Raw genomic sequence first — 13,932 nt, forward strand, 5'->3', positions numbered from 1 at the left:
AAGAAAAAGTTTCAGAAAACCGGTGCCTTAGGTTTTAGAACTTTGTGGTAGTGAAGCAAATGTGTCTGGCAAGCGTAAAATATGAATGAACATTTTGGAAGAATTTAGAAGTTAATGAGCAAATATAGATCTATTTGCCTGCTACCTTTCGTGCAGATAATGAGAAGAACATTAGTGTCTACGGTCAGAGTCATTCGCCTTTTCAGATAAGAGCATTGAAGTGTAGAGCTAGAGGGAATTTTCTGGGCTGAAAGGGGTAGCCCAGAGATTTGTATCACTTGTTTTTATTCTGCTTTCTCTCTTGCTTTCTCTCTCTCTCCATAGAGGGAGCTGGGTGTTCCATTACAGGAGAGGAAATCAGCGTGTGCGGACAGCCAGCTCTGGGAACAAGCCGGCTCTGCTTGACCCGCTGTCATGCGGATCCCCACGCTGCTCTGCCTTTCCCTGCTGCTGCTTCTTATCCTGTTGGGCCAAGCTGGAGCTCAGTTCCCTCGACAGTGCGCAACTGTCGAGTCCCTGAGGAGCGGCATGTGCTGCCCAGACTATTTCCCTGTCTTTGGGCCCGGCACTGACCGGTGCGGCGTGTCCACGGGACGGGGCCGGTGCGTGCCCGTGACTGTCGACTCGCGGCCCCACGGCCCCCAGTACATCCACGACGGGCGGGACGACCGCGAGCAATGGCCCATCCGCTTCTTCAACCAAACCTGCCGCTGCAATGGGAACTTCTCCGGCTACAACTGCGGGTCCTGCCGGCCTGGCTGGACTGGACCTACCTGCAGCCAACAGATCAGCATAGGTAAGAACACCAGAAATATGGAAATTGCCATTTGTCAGTACTTGCTTCTAAATGTACCTAGTGGATTTGTTCTCTTTAAGGTACCAAATGTCCATCATATTTTTTTAGCATTTTAGTATGTCGCTAAAAGGGTTAAGGCAGGTGCTAGAGGAGCTGTTCTGCATGTATATAAATTACTTTACTTTCTATCCACTAAAAGGAAGAAAAGAAACCTTGATTCAATGCATCAAAGTCCATTAAAAAAAACAGCATCTATATTGAAACAAAAAAGGTACTATTTGCATTTAAGAGTAAAACAATGTATATAGGCATGTGCATATGTTTGTGAGTGTGTTTGGGAATAATATGTACCTCAATAGGTTTTATACCTTGTGACTGTTTTAGCTGTTACTTTCATTCAAAGCTCCTTAATACAATTCTAAACTATATACCTGGTCTGGTATATTTTTACTGTCCCTGCTGCTGTCAATATCTTTAAAAACAATAGTCATGACTGTGGACAGCTCAAATGAATCAGTCCAGGACATGGTAAGCCCTTCTTCAGTACTCCAGTTTCAGTTAAGTCTAGCATATCACTAAAAAGTTATTTAATTTTTTCAAAAAATTGTTATGAAATCCTTGCAGGACTGGAAAAATACTGAATATTATAGGGAAATTTAAAAAGACAAACAGGTCTGGGGAAGGAGCCTCGCTCTCATCTGAAAACCATCTGAATGGACAAGATTTCAATCTTTATTTTTAAATTTATACGCTTTTAACTTCAAAGATGTTCTTGAAATCCTGTAAAATCCATAATTCCCCCCAAAATGAGCAAGGGGTTCTGTTGACATGTTAAACAAAAGGTCTCTAGCACAAATATGCAGCGATTCTTTCTGCAGAAACAGAAATCAGCACCGACACGTTCACCAGACAAGGGAACATTCCATGGATGTTAGAGCATGTCCCAGAAAGGGTTAACAAAGGACCACTTACCAAATTATTATTTTAACAACAATTCCTTAATAATAACTTATTGATGGCTATGGAAAAAAATCTTGGATTTTTTTTTTTCATTCTTTGAGCTTCAAGAACTAAACTAGAAAGCAGAAAGTATTACTTGTGAATTGGGCATGCTAAACCAGATTGCACTCTGATATTCTGGCCTATTCTATTTTACAATGATAACAACTCTGAAGAATAATTAAGAGATAAATGTTACACACAAAGTTAATGTAAAACTAGAGACAGGCAAGTTTTAGGTGATTTTCTAGAATGTACAACAGCACTTTTTACTTATCTCACATTAAATCCTTTACAATGCATTAAAATGCCAAATAAATCAGATAAATCATGCATGATAACTTGCCTGAGTTTAAAATGTGCAATTTAGTTTCCTATTATGTTCTAAGTTTCCATATTGAGGTCACCTCTTTTGCCCATTCACAGACCCATTGGCCCCATTTGCTCAGATTTTAGAAACAATTACTGGATTACTGTTGGTACATCCATACTAAATTGCTGTAAAATGCAGTTTGGTGTCTTCATATCTTCTCAGTTCATGACTAACTCTAATAATAGTCATAATTTTTTCTTGTTCAGGCATATACTCTAAAAATTAAAATGCTAAGATGCATATGTAAATCAAAATTAGATGGACAATTATAGGTCTCTACTTGAAACACTACAAAAAACATAACAAATCAACCAACCAACCAACCAACCAACCAAACAAACAAACAAACAAACAAAAAACCAACAAAACTGAAACCACATCACTTCAGTGATGAGGTTCAGTTCATATCAGTTCAGTTCTGCAAAACAAAAAAATATGTTTCAGGATACACACTTCTTGGATGAAATTCATGTTTCAGGAAACACTTTTTTTAAATTTCCCAGAATTCTCAGAAGCTAAAATATCCCTCACTGAATCATTTTTAGTGAAACATAATTCACTTTTTCTCTTCATATAGTTTCATGTTGAAGATCTGTTGCTTCTTGTAGCAACATAATTGATCACTAATTTGGACAATGAGTTATGGATTTTTACAGTATTTTTTAAAATTACAATAAGTAAATACTGAATAACATTTGTGAAGAATTCTATCTTTATCTTAATCTAAATTTAGTCAGAGGTTTTCTCAGACCAGGTGAAAGAAGAACTGAGGTGATCTGAAGTCAGTTCCTCATGCTGAAACACTGCTATTTCTACAAGTCAGTTTTCCTCCTTGTTTCACTCTCTATGTGTGGACAATGGGATTTTTTCATTATTTTGAGATATACTGCTAAAAAGGACTAATATGTGGCATTTGTTAATAATGTAAGGTAAAGAGATAAAATAAGAGAGAATCTCAGATTAAAGTGGTACTGTACTGTGTGAAATTGAAATAATTGAGTGGTGAATCTGCCATTTTTCCTACAAAGGTTCAAGAATAAAAAAATTATTTTTTCATTAAATTGCCAAACAGAGACTTTCTGATTATTATAAATTGGTTTATAGTGTTTATTTCTTGTAGAGCACTACCACAGGAAACCTTAAATATATCAGATAAATTATGAAAAGTTTATATGACAAAGAACAATCTTTCTCTTTTGTCAAGCAGGATAGAAAGATAATCTGTATCAGTACTCTTAAAAGTACTAAAATTACAAGGATTGGAGCTATCTTTTAATTTATTTCAGATTTTCTCAAAATAAATAACATTACCTATTTATGCTCAGTGAGTTTCCCCAATAAAAAAGAGTGAATACTTGAAGAAAAAGGGACTTACCCAGAATTATTAGGACCACAATAGACAAGTTCTCTGAGATCAGACTTCAGTGTCTATTACTTTGGTAACTTGCTTCTTCTGTACCATCACAGTCAGAAGAAATCTTTTGGACCTAAGTGCAGAAGAAAGGAATCGCTTTGTGAATGCCTTGCACCAAGCCAAGGTGACAGTCCACCCTGACATCGTTATTGCCACACGAAGACGCGAAGAAATTTTTGGGCCAGATGGCAACACGCCTCAGTTCGAGAACATCTCCATTTATAACTACTTTGTGTGGTCTCATTATTATTCCGTCAGGAAGACTTTCCTCGGTGCAGGGCAGCAGAGTTTTGGAGGAGTTGATTTCTCTCATGAGGGACCAGCTTTTGTCACGTGGCATAGATACCATCTGTTGCAGCTTGAAAGAGACATGCAGGTGAAGTTCCTATAAATCTTTACTGGTACTCATGGTATGTTTTGTACAGTTAAGGAACTTCAGTCCATATTAAAATAGGCAAAAATGACGGCAGCTTTCCCTACATGTTGAAGTGATTGTGCTTCGATTTCAGTAACTCATTTGGTATAGAAAATTTAATAGAGTGCATTTTAGGCTTCAGACTATCACCTTTATGGAGATGTTTAAATATAATACTTTAATCAGAGCAATAGAAAACATAAAATTTCCATTAAAGTCATGGAAAAAAAATATTCTAGGTATGGACATTTTACTGGACCAACACCAAGTGGTGTTTTTAATCTCACAGCCATTATTCTTGAATAACATTAACCAAAGCAGAAGAAATTCTGAAGAAAGTGGTAACAGAGACAGCTTAGGGATTCAGAATCACATTTAGTTTGTGAAACTGGTAAGAGAAATTAGTGTTTTGTTATACCCTGTTCCATAAATCAATGATTCTCTGTTTTTTCCTTCTCTTATGCGGACCTATTCACAAAATGGGTATAGTATTTTATGAACCACCATCCTTCCTAAAAAAGCAAGAATTAAGTTTTCAAGGTCAGGACTAAATAGTGTTTGAAATCACTTCAGTGTTTCCACTAGCTTTAATTGCTTTACATCAGGCTGAGGCACAAACTCTGTTCCAAGATACACATTTGTCATCAGTGGCATTTCTCTAAGTGAAAGCCCTGAGAAGTTCTTTCTGTCTGTGATTTAATATATGTTCCTATTTATGTCAGTAGACTTGATCATTAGTCAAAGTAATTTTGCCTCACTAACTCCAGAACTGTTCAACTCTAACCCATACTAGAACCAAACAATGCCAATTGGAAAAGCCAGTACTCCTATTCTTAATATTTCCTTCAGTTCCACAGTTGATCAAGTTATTATGTACACTACAAAGACTGTTTTTGCTGACAGGCCATTAAAAATATTTTGGAAAATGGGGTCAGTGGAAATTTATGCTTCTTGCTGCTCACAATATGGTTTTGTGGGAGAGGTACTGTCTTATTAGTGGAGGAGATCCATGATTCAGTTCAGTAGTACAGCTATCTGTTCTGCTGAACTAAAGTATCAATGTGAAAAACTACCAAAAGCTTCCACATGAATTTTACATAGAGTTCTTCTCTTCTATAAGGCAGGACTCTGACTTTTACTAAGATGTATTTAGCTGTTTTTTTCAACATCCTTCTAGAAGTAAATATTATAGCTGTCTGCGTCAAACACATAGTAACACCATATTTATGTGGATTAGAACATGCTACAGGACCCCACTTTTGGACTGCCCTACTGGAACTTTGCAACAGGACAAAACACTTGTGATATCTGCTCAGATGACTTGATGGGAGCTAGAAGCAATTTTGATGTCTCTCTTATAAGCCAGAATTCAATCTTCTCTCAGTGGCGAGTGCTATGTGAAAATGTAGAAGATTATGAAACCTTGGGAACCATCTGTAACAGTAAGTATGAATGATGAAAGATATCTGGAGAGAAAATTCTCTTAATAATAAATAAATATAATGCTTTACATTGCAGTGACTTTTTCCAGCCAAAAGATCTTAAAGTGTTTTTTGAATATTCTTGATCCACGTTTCATCAGTCTGTTGAGATAATGCATACTATCAGGAGCTTGTAGCAGAAGAAAGATTAAATGCCTTGCCTTCCCTTCTTATGCAGTACCAATTCATCTCTTGCACCATAAATAATTACATCTGGCAGTGTTATTTCTTAACTGAAGCTTAACTTTTCTTCTGACTACTCCACTTATCACCTTCATGCCATTCTGCTCCTAAAATGAAACATCCAACAAATCCCCCATAATAACTATGCATGCCATGTTTTGAATGTGAGTAATACCACATTCAAACATACCTAACCAAATTCAAATAATTTTTAAAATACTAGTAAATTTCTTCATATAAGCATCGTCATGGAAATATGGGGCAAAAAATAAGAAATCACCAATTCTGGCTTAGTAATTTACATAATCTTTTTCCCAGCTACTCTATCAGGACATCCTCAATAATCTTGGCCTAGGTCTCATCAGGAAATCACATGAAAGTCTGTAGAAAATTTTTCTAAATCACAAGAGCGATTCATTCTGCAGCCTAATGTTCTGGACCTTGTTTTCTCTCTTCTCTCCGCTTCCAGGTACTGAGGGTGGTCCCATCCGAAGGAATCCTGCTGGAAATGTAGCACGACCTATGGTACAGCGTCTCCCAGAGCCTGAGGATGTTGCTCAGTGTTTGGAAGTTGGTGTATTTGACACTCCTCCTTTTTATTCCAATTCAACAGACAGTTTCCGTAACACAGTAGAAGGTAAACATGGCAAAAAAAAAAAAAGACCTGGAACTCCAAATACGTCAGGGAGCAGACTTGCCACTTTCTCCTGTTGGAAGTATGAGTTTTGAGACAGGCTGTTAGACAAGAAGAACACATTGTTCTTAGCATTAAGTATTAGCTCACTATTAAGTGGAAATAAGCTCTATGTAAATTACTTTATTGCTATAGCTTATGTCTCTTAAAATACATAAAAATCTCAAGAGTCTGCTACTGGTATGCTAAGTAAAAACTAACTTCAGGTCCTTGGCACATGCTTAGTAAGTTGCCTTTGTTGAAAAACACAGTCCTTGCCTGTGGATTGATGCTGCTGCATCCCTAAATGAAGCAAACAAGGGCTTCTAGCAGTTATTCTTGTATCTGAATTGAAACAAAGAAAAGAAATCAAAATAAATTGAAAGCTGTGGTAGTACTTAGTGCAATACTAATGAAATAGTAATTGAGTTTTGGGTACAGGATTTACTGCTAGACAGGCTAGTCCTCCTCCTCTCTGGGACATAAAACTCAGTTCTTCTATAAGCTCTGCACATTTAAAACTAAACCCTCCAACTCCAGAACACACACATATACACACACACACACAAAACAGAAAAAAGAGCCTAAAGATTTGATTTATGCTGTTCAGACAGCATCCTAACAACTTCTTCTATACCTTAATAATCCAGAGCTTTTAACAGGAAAAATTAAAAAGTAACAATTCAAATTGCTGCCTATCAATACCCAGGTGTCCAAACATGGCTTTAAAAAATTAACTGTATGTATCCCTCCCTGGAACAATTGCCCAAAGCTTGAACACAGGAGTTTTCATGGTGCTTCAGATACTAACACCTGACTTGAGGGTTATGAGGTTTTGGGCACAAGCAAAGCTACACTCTATCTTCACTGAATAAATTGAATAAATAAAAAAATATCAGAGCATGTGAAGATTTCCAGTATGTGTTCCCAGTATGCATGGGAGTGATGTTTGGAAACCTAACAGCCAGCTCATTAGAGTAAATGTCAAGATACACCTACTTTAGTAAGCAGTTAGAAAATTCATGCAACTATTTTAGTATGGTGAAAGATATTAAGGGCCTAAATATATACCTCTATTTTCATGCTATAATGTTATTTTGGCCATTTTTGTGGTAGAACCCAGCAGCTTTGCAGTCCACATTCCCAGCATTCTTTCATAAAGGCTATTTTAATCTGAAATTATGCATTTCCCAGATGTCAGTAGGTAGAGAATTAGCTACCCATTTGTTTTAAGCAAAGCAATATAACAACATGAAAGCACTTCAGAGAAAAAAAAAAAGTCTAAGATTGCAGCTTCCAAACAAAATCTTCACTGGAAGTTTTGTTTTCTTCTTTGTTTGCATATTCAGGGTACAGTGATCCTTCAGGAAAATATGACCCAGCAGTCCGAAGTCTTCATAACTTGGCTCATCTATTTTTGAATGGGACAGGAGGGCAAACTCATTTATCACCAAATGACCCCATTTTTGTCCTCCTGCACACATTTACAGATGCTCTTTTTGATGAGTGGCTGAGACGGCATTCTGCAGGTAAGGTGTTCTCATGGACAGAGGCAGGATGGCTAGTTGTCAGTCTTTGTAGTCACAAAAACTCAACTCCTTCTTCTGGGACAGCAAGATGCCCCTAAATTTAGGAGAGAGGATTGGAATTTCAAGAGTCAGTATCATTAACAAAGACAAAGTAGTAACAAGCAAGCTCTCTTCTTCACCCCATTGACATCCAATTGCAGACCACTCTCTGTGAAGGGACCTGGTCAGACAGAGCAGCCACAATTAAAGAAAACAGTATGTGGGAATACACTGTCTCCATAGAGCAAAGACGTTGTAACCCTGGCAGGACATTCCACCATTGTGTGGAGTAAATAACTATTTTCTTCTTGTCGAAGGAAGAACAGATGCCATACACATTCATTTTCATCCTATATAACCTTTGTTATACCAGAATTCAAAAACCATCTCCATATACTTCTAAAGGATAGTTACTATTTCTGCCCTTGCATTTTTAATTCCAAAAGGAACAGAAAAGGTTATACAGGAAAAAGGGAAAAAGAGGGAGAAAGGAACAACAGAAGGAAGGATTTGAAAGGAATGGAGGAAAAAAAAAATTAAGAAGGAAGGAGACTTACATCAGTGGGCTAGAGGAGAATTCAATCTAATCCTTATTTCTATGAATCATGCAACAACTGTATTCCTCCACACAATGCAGCATCCTATTATCTTAAGACAATCTGTACTCCTCTTCCTTCTTCTACAGAAGACAGCTGTTGCTGCACAACTGAGGCTTCTTTGTGCAGCCTCCATAACCTGCCGCATTTAATTTTCTCACATCAGCTCTCAGAGAGCAATTGTATCCCCTTGTGGTTCTTATATGATCTATCACAAGGTTTGACATCATCTTACCACAAAGTATTTTCTTTCTGTTATGTTTTGAGTTTTGTGGTTGTTGCTGGTTTGATTTGGTTTGGTTTGGGGATTTTCTGTTTTGATTTGGTTTTTATTTCAGCTGACCTCCTTCTGATTTAGCATAATGTTGCAAAAAAAAATCCACTGGAATTTACAGCAACTGCCCTCCTGTTCATCACTGCTACAATCAGGCAAAGCAAGAATGCAGAAAAAAGTTTTTGACATATTTCTCCTTTCCCAAGTGAGAAGAAACAAAAAACCCAACACAGGCAAAATTCTTAAAAATTTACTGGTGATTTCTGTTCAAAACCAGAGGTAACATTAGTGGCCTTGCTCTTGGACAGCATAGAGATTCTTACTTTATATCTGCCACATCAGGAAACAAATCTTTCTGGAACAACTGAAAAAGAATTCTGGGTTACTTAAAACCCTGAGTTGGAAAAAAAAAAATGAAGTAGTGGAATTTATTTTGAATTTATTTACAGAAATGTGATTTGACTTTCAAATATAGATATCTCAACATACCCACTGGAGAATGCCCCTATTGGACATAACCGACAGTACAACATGGTGCCTTTCTGGCCTCCAGTAACCAATAATGAAATGTTTGTCACTGCACCAGAAAACCTGGGATACAGCTATGAAGTCGAGTGGCCAGGTAAACCGTGCAGCCTGGATGCTTCCTCTCCTTTTTTTTCCTTCATATCTTTGTCTCTTGAAATTTATTCAGATTTCACCAACAATATTTGCTGTCTTTGTAAAGGCCTTTGTCTGCTTTCCTGCCTTACTTTCCAGATGTTTGTTTGGGATTTGGTATAGCTACTGGTCAGAGACTTTCCACCACGATGTTCCCAGTACCCACCCTGATTTTAGGAGAAGTTCTCATTTGGACCTTAACCTTGCAGAATTTCCTCATTCCTGTGTTAAATAGATTCATTAACTCACTAGAGAGAAAGCAAATCCTCACAAACAAGGTGGCAGAAGAAAAGTCCAGAACAGATTTTAGAGGCAAGATAGATTAAGTCTTCTTTAGACTAAATCTTCAAAATTTTGAACAAGAATTATCAAACAAAATTTGAATTACTTCTACTCCCCAACTCAGTGAAAAATGATAAATGCTGAGTTCCAGTCTGAACTTCAGGTATTTATCCATATTACCTGACTTTGTTTTTAATATCTTTGCCTTTCGTTTTCCTTCTTTTAGGTCGGGCTCTCCGTGTCACAGAGATGATAACTATTGCAATAGTGACTGCACTGGTTCTTGTTGCAATTATCTTTGCTGCTGCTGCATGTATCGTACGTGTCAAGAAAAATAAAGATGACTTGCATCAGCCTCTTCTTACTGACCAGTATCAGCACTACTCAGATGATTATGATGGCATACCAACACCAAGCCAGTCTGTTGTTTGAAGAGATGGCACTTTTTTGCATCTGACTCAAACTGGGGATCTTTTTGCTTTATTTCATAAATGGTGGTCATCCACCTGCTTTAAAATAAAGAGCATAAACTGTCAGCTGTCTCAGTATGTTTCCTTCAGGCTTCCCTTCCACTTTCATCACACCTAGGCATCAATAAGTCCTCTTTGCAATGCTAATTCTCTGTTGATTATAGTAGAACCTTTCAAGGGTCACTTGCAAGTCTTTGTCATGCATATTTCTGTAAAATCTGGCAAACACTAGTTAACTTGCCAGTAGCCAAGTCATCTGACTTCATCTAACCTTTATACCCAGAATTCTTTTATGAGGTACCTTTGTGAAAAGGTCAAGTCTAGAACAGGACAGAAGGAGAATATGAAATACAAGTAAACACCTTGGCTAGATGAGTAGAATGCGTTTCAAAATAGTAATCCTGCCACACAGAAAGTGACAATGGAATTCTGAGGAGAAGGGTAGATGAAATCCAACTTTATTCACAAAATATAGTTATGAACCAATTGCTGATTTTAAGTGGATCTGTGGAAAGAGATTCATCGTCAAAGCCACTCCAGTATTTGGAAACTTCAAACAAGTGTTCAAACATCGCTGTCTCCAAGAGCATCCAGTTGAAAGGACAGATGGCAGAAGCCTTTGCTTAATTTTTATTTCTATTTTTGACACTCTCACTCCTGTCCTCTCTCCCACTATCCCCACTGCAGAACATTCTCCCCAGCAAATGAAAGACTTTGCTTCAGTTGTCTCATGCTGGAATTTAAACCCACTCTTGTACTTTGAAAGAAGGCCCTAGGCATTAAGTTGTAGAAGAGACTTGGGAAAATAGCCTCGAGCAGGAGTTGTTGAATTAATTCAACATAAGCCAAAAGGAGAGCAAAAAACTGACACCTGCCTTTACAGCCTGAGGTAGGGCTTGAGGAATCTGGCTTCAAGCCTCACCTCCTCTCTCTCATCCTAACTAGGTACCAACAAACCATCAGATTGTCTTCCTTTGATGTGTTACCGAATCTAATTAGCAGTCATTAACTGAAAACAGGGATGTTCCTGGTTTCAGGCTACTGAATGCTCTCAACTTTAACTGAATGTTACATCAAGATGTCCTTTGTCTCTCTTCTGTCTAAACCCAGCTTCACCCAATGGCAAGTGACTCAGACTGAGCTCCTTCAGGCCGAGGCAGCCCTCCTGGACACTAAGTTACAAGGCAAAAGTAAGGGTCACATGCCATGCTAACCTCAGGGGTTTCAGTGGGTACCAGGTGTGCTCAAGGCACACACTCTCAGTCGCAAGGAGAGACATTGAGAATGATGCAAACAGGAAGACAAGCACTCTTGGCTAGGCAAGTGGAAGAGGGTTATCATCTCAACGCACTTTAGCAAGCATGAGTTATGGAGAGCAACAAAAATTTACACACGTAACTGATACTAAGAAAAATTCCACCTTTAGTACCTATGGCACAGTTAATTAGAAACAGTAAATTTTTGTTGTGCTCTTATGCTCCAACTTACAGTCTAGCCACTAAGTATTTCACATATGCAAGCAGCAGCTTATGTTCTGCTGTAAATGCCTTTTCCTGCCATTCTTTCTCGTACTGACTAGCAACTTAAGAAGTCATCCACTTTACTGATTTCAGTGGATTAAAGTAGGGTAATCCAACATAGTTTGGACTGGGATCAAGAGACCTGGATTTTATTCTTAGTTGTTACTGACCTGATGAATGTTCTTAGCTTGCACATTTTTACCTCTGTGACTCGTTTGACTCATTTACAATCTGAGAAAAAATAGAGTTTCCTTTCTGAAGTGCTTTTACTTCAATGGATGAAAAAGCCATACAGAAGCTTGACAGGAGAAGGAAAATGTCAAGGCAAAATCAGATTTTGAGAAGAGGATGTTAGCCATTAAAGCTGTTCGAGCCTTAAAGTAAAAGCATACACTCATGTTTTGAGGAGGGCACACGTATTGAGGGTCAGAGATTAAGACAACTGCCTGCTAGTTACAGGTGCCACATTTAAGAGAAAGAAGCCAAATCAATTTTCATGGCAGAGATAAAACAAAAGGAACAGTACGCCCAGGAATTAAAGAAGCAAGAAAAGGGGAGAACTGTGTGCTTGACCCATTCTTGACAATAGTCTCATAAGTTCTTCCTTTGCTCACTTTTTGCAGTACTTGAACTATGTCTGGGTGTGGAGAAGTTCCTGCCATTCATTGAAGCTGTCTGGTTCTTGTTCCTGAATAAATATGATGGGGTAAAATTGGCTTGGATTTGAAATCTGAGATGGCCAGCATAGGAAAAAATTAAGAAAAATAACTAAAAAACAGAAAATAGATTGCATCATACTTGTAGACTTAACCTTTTCATATGGAGACGAAAAACAAGTAGGAAAGGTCACAAGAAGAGAGAACGGAAATGTGGGGAAAAAATACTACTGAGAAGTCCTAGGTACAGCAATTATGAAGCATATGACATCACTTTCCCCCACGACTTTTCCTCCTTGTTCTTCTCATGAAGGTTTATACATAAAAGAGTTTTATAAAGCAAGTGTACAAAGCAAGTTGTATAAATCAAGTGTAAAGTATACTTGGAAATCGTATACCTGGAAATGATGACAACATAGAGCTAAGTTCATGATGACCACGATGACATAAATAGCAAAAAGTTGGCTCCATTAAGGAAAAAGTGAAACTTTTTGGATACACTTGGATACAAGTGTAGTCCTTCAATGATTTTTCAGGCAGGAATTCACACAAATTAGAACTATGAAATTTATATAAAATTTGGAGATTACTGAATAAGAACTGATAATGACACGAAGGGGAAAAAAATACCCAGAGATGTAATTGCTGATAGAGGCTCTTTGCACAAATAATTATTTGCCTTATTATATACCATATCATTATTCTTTTGACTTACATTGCAGTGACTATATCACAAAACAAAGGCACAAAAAGCAGTCAAACACACAAACAATTTAGGCCTCTTAGACATCCCCTATAATAGGGAATATTAATGAATTTCATGTTAATTTGCCTTCTTAGCTCCCTAAGTTTGGTTTTTAAAATTTATTTCTCTTACAGAAAAGCAAATTTGTAGATTAGTAGTGAATTCAAATAATCTAACAGTAATTCAACTTCTCTCTAGACAACATTAAATTAATAGAGGTTTTGAGTATACTCAAGAGAGAAAACGAACTAATGTAATGAATTTTGGAGACAAAAAGAAGGCTGCCAAAGCTGCATTTGACCTTGGAAAGGAAATATTAAAAACATACTTTAACCATGTAATTGAAAATGCAATAAATGCAGAGTCAAAATTAACATGATAAAGATACATTTTCTTATGTCAATGATATTCTATCTCTGTTTTTTTGTAAGATGAACCATGCTTCTTGAACATAATGAGTTAAAAGATAATGGAATGACAGATAGAAACTTCCTAACAAGACAGGAACTAAACAGTGGGCCAAGACAGAAGGTAATTTTCATCCAAGAGCCTAAAATTTATTTATGAAATTTTAAGTCCATCTGTAAGGTGTCTGAATAATTTTATCAGGTCACCTGGCATATTGTGCAATTGGGAGTAGAAGTATTTTGTGAGGGATGGAAAGTAAAAATGTTCTGTGCAATTGCAAACTTATTTATTAAACTCAATAGCAGACAGTCTTCAGAACAAACTATGAAAATACAATTTGGATTTAACACAACAGACTTATCAAAGTTAGACCATACTAGCCAGCTCAATACCTTTCTTTGGTAAGATCAAACAAAGAT

General features: G+C 37.3%; 1 protein-coding gene across 1 annotated transcript; it reads left to right on the forward strand.

Moving 5' to 3' along the window:
* Positions 1-414: 414 nt before the first annotated feature.
* Positions 415-10,146, forward strand: TYRP1 (tyrosinase related protein 1; the record flags this gene model as incomplete). Its single annotated transcript, XM_084224647.1, has 7 exons — positions 415-796; positions 3,636-3,958; positions 5,235-5,439; positions 6,131-6,298; positions 7,684-7,863; positions 9,248-9,394; positions 9,941-10,146. The coding sequence occupies 7 exons, from the start codon at positions 415-417 to the stop codon at positions 10,144-10,146; spliced, it is 1,611 nt and encodes a 536-aa protein (XP_084080773.1).
* Positions 10,147-13,932: the final 3,786 nt, after the last annotated feature.

This window comes from Fringilla coelebs (assembly GCF_963513975.1).
Source record: "Fringilla coelebs genome assembly, chromosome: Z".
Taxonomy (NCBI): Eukaryota; Metazoa; Chordata; class Aves; order Passeriformes; family Fringillidae; genus Fringilla; species Fringilla coelebs.